Raw genomic sequence first — 8,553 nt, forward strand, 5'->3', positions numbered from 1 at the left:
CTTCAAAGCAATTAAGAGGAAATCCAGTAATCCAGCTACCACTAATATTGCCATTACACTGGTATAAATCAAGCACAAAAACCATTTTGATGGTATTTTTTTCACACTAAGTTAAAACATGTTAATATTTTGAAAACCCAAATGGTTTGTGTCAGCTGGGCTTTTCTCAACTGGGTTGCAGGCTTAATACATATGAATTAAATAATGGAATAAATCATGTTGGAAATGATCATTGAGTCCAACTGCAAACCAAACACTGGCAAGCCCACCACTAAACCATGTTCTTAAGTGTCACATCTACAGGTCTTTTAACTGCCTCCAAGACTGCTGATTCGACCATTTCCCTGGCATTTTCCAATGCCTGACTGTACTTCTTAATACCTCACCATGCCATTTTCTCTTAACCTGTAACTTGCTACTTCAGGCATGAGACCCCCACCTCATTACAACCTTTCAGATGGCTGTAGAGAGTGGCATGGTGTCCCCCAAGTCTCCTCCAGGTTAAATAACCTGCTTCCTAACTGGCCCCAGACCCTTCACAAGATTTGCCAGCCTCCCTTGAACAAAATCAAGTACCTTAAGGTCTGTTTTCTGAGAACATGCATTAGTTTACCAGAAGGACACAGACCTCACATATTTGAGCAGGTGACTTAATCAAGTACACCTGAAAATGTTACTACAGAAACCTTCTCAATAACCCACGTCACCCAAATCTTGTTACTACAAAGTAGTAGATAGGGCCAACACTAAAGAGATCCTTTAAGAGCCAAAAGAGCTGTAAAAAAAGTGCATCTGAGCCCAGCTGGAGAACATGCCTGCCTTTGCTCTCACACTTATGACCAGGGGTATCAAGAGGGGTTACAAACCATAGGAAAACTTTTAAGCTGAAGAGCCTGAAAACAGATAAACATTTTTATCTCCTCAGCCACAGGTGCTCAGTCCCAAATGTTCACATTCATATCTTACACATCAGCATAATCAGCAATTCCTTATGACTCATTCCACTTACAAGCCACTCGGCAGAAAATTTAAGACATGTGAAACAACTTGCAGGAGGGCAAATCACAGTCTGAATCCCTTGCTTCCAAGAAGCAGACAAAAACACAAGTTCTGAACAACTACAGAAACCAAAACACTGGGCAAGTTAGGAGTTTAACACTGCCTAATCTGAGCAAGTGGGAATTTAATTACTTGGCTACCCTACCTACTGAGAACTACAGAATCAGATCTAGAAGTGCATGACAATACTAGTTAGAAGATGCTATCACTCACAATTTTAGTAAAACACATACTGTGTCCATTAAATTCCCTGGATGATTTAAGAAAGGATTTACAGAAATCCTGCAACATCTCACAATTATTGGGAAACAGTTAAGGCTCTTATTTGTCTTGGCAGAAGGACCCAAATTATTATCACAGAGGCAGCAATACTTTAGATAAGTTACTCAAAATCCTAGAAATACAGACCAAAGCACCACCAAGCAAGGACAGTATTTAACTATCTGCATCATTGCAAATTGAATATGTGCTATGTTCTAGCTGGTAACTTCTGGGGTAGAAGAGAAAACAAAATTATGCTAAAACAGGAATAGTGGCAGGGATCCCCATGATCTTTTTAGCAAACTTATTTAGTTAAAAGACTAATAAACCACATCAACAAATGCAAAGTTCTTTGCATCTTCTGATGCTACCCTTTGCAACTCAAAAGAACTGTTCCACAGACACGAAGTAATTAATCACACATACACTAAACTGGTTCAAAATTTATTTGCCATTCATTTCTTGCACTTGAAGTACTCTTCGATGACATCTTTGGCCTGAGATTCCTTGCCATAGTCCTGTAACACAAAACAACCCATTGTTAACGTAAAGACAGACCCATCCTAAATTTCACAAACTGTTTTTCATAAGGACAAATGAGATTCTGACACTTTTTCACAAGAAATTCCCAGAATTCCACCCAAGTAGGCTCAAGCAATTTGCCATTTTCTCCCTGCTCCTTAATAAGACTATTCTAATAAAGTGCAGCTCTATTTCATGCAAATGAATGAATGAAATTTGACATTGACACCCATTGACAGGAATGCAAACAAAATCTTTTCTGCTTAAAGAAAATCAAAGCATGTGAAAAAGTAGCATAACTATGAAAATGCATGCAGAAGGCACTAGTCTTCAAAGTGAAGATGTAGCCATCTCTTGGGACCTCAGAGACCACAAAGTCTTCAAGGCTCGTACTGTGGCTTTACTTTGCCAGTGTTATTGTGAATTAAGCTCCGCAAAACATTTTTAAGTTGAGCGGACACACTCAACTGGCTTTTGTGTCTAAAGCAAAGCTTCCTGTCTTCTAGGTAGGCTTTCCTTTTAATTATTACTAGCAGGTAGGCATAGATACTTTGAGGACACAACTATTAACTCACAAAGTGTGCATGAGGAAATAAACATGACAGGGACTATGATACAGGAAAGCAGCTTCAATTCACTATCAACAAAAAATTTAGGAGCTGTATTTAACAGTTCCTTATCTAAAGCAACCTTTGGTTTACTACTTATTTTCAGAAGTCAAGAAATAAAACATAATTAGTAATCTTACTTTGACAACCACACAGCTGCAGCCCACCACTTTGCGAGGTTTTCCTTCTCTGTCGATCTTGCAGAGACCCACCCATTCGCCCAGCTTCTTGTTGTCATCAACCTGTGCAGAGCACCACACCATATTAGAGCTTGCCATTTCTGGCACGGCTGGCTCAGCCCAGAAGCTGCTGTACTGTCAGAAGCATTGGGTAACGGATGGCTGCTTTCCTCACAGGCATCAGCAGAGGGAGCCAAAGTATCATCATCGTACAGCTTGAGCCGTTCCTCCCGCCTTTCCTCCCGCCCTCCACTCCCAGCAGTAATCTTATTTCTGATTATACAGGACACCAGAATTCACTTAAAACTGTGCAAAATAACCAATCCACATCCCTTGCCATTTACTTCCACAGGTTTTCTACAGCGGAAAAATGGCAATCACACAGAACTAGAACAATCTGTTGCTAAGTTAAGTTCTGCCTCGGCAAGCTGAACACAGAATTACAAAGTGTTCTTAAGGTTCAGCTCTCTACATGCTGAAGCAAGTAGCATAACTGTTCCAAACTTTTGTTACAAGTTCACTCACCTTTATTAAGTTGATCTGATGTTCTGCACAGAGCGCTTCAACTAATTTTACATACGTGGGTTCATCACAGTTTGAAGCCAGAACACAGAGATGGGCTTGGCGTCTAAAAAAAATGAGAACTGACAGATGTTACTATAAGCACTAATTAAAATTTCTTGATAATCAAAATCAAAACTAATTGCATTCAGCACATGCATTTCTAGAGAACCAGTTCCTAAATTTAAACTTACGGTTATGAGACACCATTAACTTTTGAAATACTAAATATACTTTTGCTGTGATTTGTCACTTTTAATGTTATTTATGGCTATTACAGGCTATTCATATATTGTTAGCTTTATCCTCAGATTCTATTCCTGTTTTGAAAGCTTCTAAAAATCCTACTATATTATATTCTCAGCCATTGAAAAAAGTCTGATGACTGGATAAACAGGTCCCCTACAGAACTGTTACAAAGTAACCAAGTTACAAGTCACTTTTTCTTATTTACTACACATTATAATAACGTAACATTAAAATTTTAATTACTTTAAGCTTGAATTTTCACACCAAGGTGTTTTTAAGTTCTTCAGAACAATCTTTTCTACTTACGTTCAGAGAAGCTGTAATGACAGGGCCCCAATTCTAATTAGGATCTTTGTATACTGTGGTACAATGTTAAGATACCAAAGGGATACCTGACAACAGAGAGAGCTGAGTAGGTCTTCTATGCTTAACCTAATGAAATGTGACCTCTGAAAACAAGGTCAGTTTTCCCTAAAAACACCTTCTTTATTAGGAGTGTCATCAGAATGCCAGAGATATTTCCAAACAGGAACCATCGCACACAAATGTGTAGAAACCTCACACACATAATCTTAATATACAGCTTGTAAAGCAGGAGCTGAACTCAGAAGAACTCACACAAACCAGCTGTCATTTACCTCAGCTGTATTTCTCTGCCCTTGCTTAGTGCCTTGTCCTAGAGGTTTCTGCATACAGGTTTGTCAGACAGCAGTTATCACTCACAGGACGAGTGAAGGGGTATCCGACTAACTGAGATGTCATCACCCAAACACTGTAGCTCTACATTTAAGCAGATTTTTCTTGCAAGCCAAGTATGGATTTGCAAATAAACACACACGGGTGTGTATGCATACCTGTATATACAGATATACTTTGCCCTACAAAAGACCATAACTGATTATCCAATGACTGGCACAGAAGTTCAACACTGTTTCGATATTGCACCTTGACAATTTACTTACTGTTGCAATATTAAAAAAAAACCAAAAAAGACACCAAAAAAAAGTTTAAGAAATCTATGCATTTAAGGCTTTTTCATAAAAACGAAATTAACTCTTCCAGGAAAAGTCTGAAATACATATTAACCCGATTAAAATCATATAAAGTTTTGAGAATCCTTTATTACTTCTTAAAATATAAAGTTCTTGAAACCTAGATTTTCAGATTTTCATAGCCATTTACAGCAGGCACGATTAATATTTCCTCACAAAACTCATACACTCATATGAACACTCGGTGGCACTGGGGCCACAAATCGACAGAAATTAATACACCAGATTCTGCTGCTTTTCAATAATTGAGTTTAGTTTTTGTATTTTAAGATTCCTCTTTAAGGCCCCAAACCAGAAGTCACAAAAGACAACAATAACTGTCAGAAAGCTATAATCTTGCGTATGTTTAAACTGAACACCTGAACAAAATGGACACTGCAAGTGTTCAACACACCTCATCACAAGGTCTCACCCAGTTTTACTATTCACAGCAGAGAAACTGGTGACACCACACTTACTTGTCCAAGGCTTTGGCTGCTTCACGGATACCGCGAGCAAGGCCATCGTGGATAAGTGCGGTCTTCAGCACTTCTTGCAGAGCTGTGTTAACATCCATTACACCTCCAGCAGTAATGCTAAAGAAAAGACACACAATGTTCTGAGCATGCCAACAACTTTTAACTATGAGCAAAAGCTTCCCGTTCACCTGCAAGCATCCGGCCATTAAAAAAGTACAGAAAAAGCAAGTTAAAGCACTATGCCAAAGGAAAACCAGACGAAGGACGAACTTGAGAGAAGCTAAGGCATTAAATCCTCCTGGCGAGCCACCGGGCCATGCTGCCTCCACGCTCCTTTGGGGAGGAGAGGACGCCATGCGCACAGCGGCCCTGCCAGGCGGACCCCGCACCCGTCTCCCGGCCTGCAGGAAGCACGCAGCAGCACCGCGCCGGGGCCTGCACACACGGCCACAGCCAGAGCTCCCGAGCCTGACGCGCCACGGAGTGACCCGGCCCCTCCGCCCGCCGCCCCCGACGGCCCCGGCCCTGCTCACCCTTCCTCGGCCATGGCGCTCTCGGTGGGTGCGGTCCCCGCCTGGGTTCCTACTGCAAATACAGACACAGGCCGCCCCGGTGAGCGGCGCCGGCCGCCCCGGGGCCCCCGCCCGGCCCGCTCCCGCCGCGATGCCCCGAGGGCCGGGGGGATCCCACCCGGCCGGGCCCCGGCGCCATCGCGGACACTCACCCGGCACCGCCGCGCGCCGCTGCCTAGAGAGGAGGCGGCGCTCCCGCCGCGCGCTCTTATAGTGCCACAGGACCCCGGCCTGGGTGCGCGCGTGCGCGGGTCGGGGCTGCCCGCCGCGGTGCCTGATTTTGGGCTTGCCCGTCTCGTGTCCGCGGCAGATTAGTGGAGGTTTGAAACCAAGAGCTGGGAAGTGGTTTGAAACTGAAATTAAAGGATGGAACTGAGTAGCTGTAAGCAACAACTGCAAGGTGGCTTTGTCAAATACTCTATGGGAGATACCTCTGCCGTTACCAATGGCTGACCCCAGCAGTCGCAGCAGAGGCCCTTCCTCAAGGAGGGTTTAATAAAGCCTCACAAGAAACTCGGTTTGCTACTTTCCTTTAGGGAAGGAACGGTGCCAATTAAGTCTCCGAAGGAAAACTATCACCCAAGACGTTCCATAAAAAGGAACGTTGTTCTTTTAATGGAGAAATAACTTTTAAGTGCCTATAGTATCCATTTGATTTGGAGGAGCAGCCTCTGGGGGGAACCCCAGCTGTGGCAGCCGGGCAGGGGTCACCTCGGGGTGGGTCACGAGCCAGGGCTCACCTGGGCTGCTTCCCTCAGGCAGGATGGGCACCCAGTGCTGCCAAAGCCGTCTGGCCTCACTGGCACCATCTCTCTGTCGCTGGTAGCCAAGAAATGGGGAACATGGAGAAAACACCCTAATGCCCCTCTCTGCCAGCAGGCCACAACGCTGAGCTGCAGATTGGAAGCCTCATAAGTGCGACTGCTCAGCCCTGTTCCTGTCACACATGCACAGGTGGTTTAGCTGATGGCGAGTGCAGCACGGCCACTGCACTGACACGTGTTCCTCGCTTGGGTGCTGTCAGTCTGACACGGGGCTTTGTCCATCCTAGCTGCTTCAAGATGGATGACTGGACTGTTTGGTACTCTGCATGTCACTATCTTTGTAAAAAGTCCATAGTGATAAAATATAAGAGAAATAGGTAACAAAAATTGATAGCCATGGTTTGTGGCTAGTGCAATCAAACATATTTGTCACCAGCGTTGTTAGCCACTCTTTCCACAATATGTTCTTCCTTGGTCTTCCTGGTGTTGCCAAGCAGCAGATGTAGGCTAAATACAGCTAGGGAAGGGACACTGTGCACAAAGCAATTCACTGGAGCTGGTCAGGGCAGAGGAAGACAGAGAGGAAAAGTGGAAACTGCTCGGTTGTCTTGGAGCTGCCCAGGTCAGCCTGCACAGCTTTTCAGAGCCTGCCTGGGGAAATGCCTGGCTGGAGGCTGCAGCACTTCCAGGCTCCAGCTGTGAGACACAGCTCATGCCAACTCTGAGGCAGTCACCTACATTTACACTACAGAGATCTAGAAAGGGCAGAAGCCAACCTCTGAGCAAGTCATGGAGAGGGAAGCACAGTATGGGGACTGTGCTCACCCTGCAAGCTGAGCTACCAAGGACAAAGTGGATAGAAATGACACTGCCCACTGCTAACATGGCAGCCTCTGAGATGCATTTGGCACCTCCAATGCTGCCATATATTGCTTGAAACTCTGAACTGCAACTCCTGTTGCAATACCCCAATGTGTTGTAACCACTGCGGTCCCAACATAGATATTCTAATTTAGCAGCTCCTGTGAGACATGTGGTTCTGACTTCTTCCCTCCTTCCTCCACAAGAAGTAGCAACATGTAATTTCCTTTGCACTGCTCAGAAAGCATACAAGCACAGCACACACAAATAATACTGCTTGTTTTTTTTTTCCATACCTTCAGGGGAGAATATTTTTCCCTACATCCACCCATCACTTAATCATATTGTACCTTTGAAAAGCCTCAAAGGCACCTATCTACAGAGTAGTTTTTGCACTGAGTTGAACAATATTCCATTATCTCCCCTAAAAGTCTTGAAAGGATAAGAAGTCTGTATGCAGCCTACGACACATCAGTATCTCCAGGAAGTGCTATATACATTCAGCCCAGGAGATGGAAGCATGCACATCTGAAAGCTTTGTATTACAGCAAAAATGATAATAACAGTCTAGTCTAATAGTCTAGCAGCCAACCACTAAAAAGCAGTTTTCCTAGAACAGTTGCAAGAAAACAAAGCTATGCTGAGATGAAAGTTATGTATTTGTAGAGAGGAGTTTTCATTGGCACTGAACTCTGTGTGGAAATGTTGGTATAGCCTAGTAGGAGTCTGTTATTTTTGTCTAATAACTAATGAAAGCATGTGATCCAGTTGGAAGGTCTGCTTCATTGCACAGCATGAGCTGAGCATTTATGTGGGTGTTCTGCATGCTGTCGGTACTACTCCACCTGCTCCACCTTCCTGTCTATATTCCTAGAAGCAGTAGCTAATTTCTTAAGCTCTGCAATTTCCCTTGGAGTTATGTTCATTGAGCACCCTGCAGTTCAAATACTGGCACACAGCCATGGGGAATGACCTTTTTAAACCAAGGACTGCAGTCCTGTGCTAGAAGTACTTCCACCTGCAGCTTCACTGAGCAGCCAGCTCCAGCAGACGAACTCTGTCCTCTCAAAATTTGGTTATATTACAAACAGCATAATGTGCTGCCTATAAATTTGGATTTGGGGAGAAGAAGATGAGCTGCTGTCACATGGCATTCAAGAATTCTTATTCTCTCCAGCCTGCTGTTCTGAGTGATCTATTTGGACTCACCATCTTGCTGCATGTATTTAAAACCCTTTGGTTATAGCTACCACCCTTTGAGCTTGCCATTCAGTTCCTTGACTCTCCCTGACTGTCTCCCTTTCCAGGCTGGCAGCCTTCCTTTCTTTTTCCACTCTGATCAAAATGGGAACTGAGCTTGGGGACTTTTTCAGAAGAGCAGTACTGCAGTGAGACTATAATGGTTCA

At 43.9% G+C, this 8,553-nt stretch overlaps 1 protein-coding gene and 3 non-coding genes across 4 annotated transcripts; all 4 read right to left on the bottom strand.

Moving 5' to 3' along the window:
- Window positions 1–1,748: 1,748 nt before the first annotated feature.
- On the bottom strand, window positions 1,749–5,732 carry RPS12 (ribosomal protein S12). Its single transcript, XM_036381188.2, has 6 exons — window positions 5,674–5,732; window positions 5,483–5,534; window positions 4,950–5,066; window positions 3,155–3,257; window positions 2,591–2,692; window positions 1,749–1,838 (listed from the first exon to the last, which is right to left on the bottom strand). Exons 2-6 carry the CDS (start codon window positions 5,494–5,496, stop codon window positions 1,776–1,778), a joined length of 399 nt encoding a protein of 132 aa, XP_036237081.1. The 5' UTR covers window positions 5,497–5,534; window positions 5,674–5,732; the 3' UTR covers window positions 1,749–1,775.
- LOC118685778 (small nucleolar RNA SNORA33) lies at window positions 2,182–2,316 on the bottom strand. The gene has a single exon (XR_004980035.1). It is a non-coding gene; the product is annotated as a small nucleolar RNA SNORA33 (small nucleolar RNA).
- On the bottom strand, window positions 2,759–2,845 carry LOC118685779 (small nucleolar RNA SNORD100). The gene has a single exon (XR_004980036.1). It is a non-coding gene; the product is annotated as a small nucleolar RNA SNORD100 (small nucleolar RNA).
- Window positions 4,136–4,210, bottom strand: LOC118685781 (small nucleolar RNA SNORD101). The gene has a single exon (XR_004980038.1). It is a non-coding gene; the product is annotated as a small nucleolar RNA SNORD101 (small nucleolar RNA).
- Window positions 5,733–8,553: the final 2,821 nt, after the last annotated feature.

The sequence above is a fragment of the Molothrus ater genome, chromosome 3 (genome assembly GCF_012460135.2).
Source record: "Molothrus ater isolate BHLD 08-10-18 breed brown headed cowbird chromosome 3, BPBGC_Mater_1.1, whole genome shotgun sequence".
Classification (NCBI taxonomy): domain Eukaryota; kingdom Metazoa; phylum Chordata; class Aves; order Passeriformes; family Icteridae; genus Molothrus; species Molothrus ater.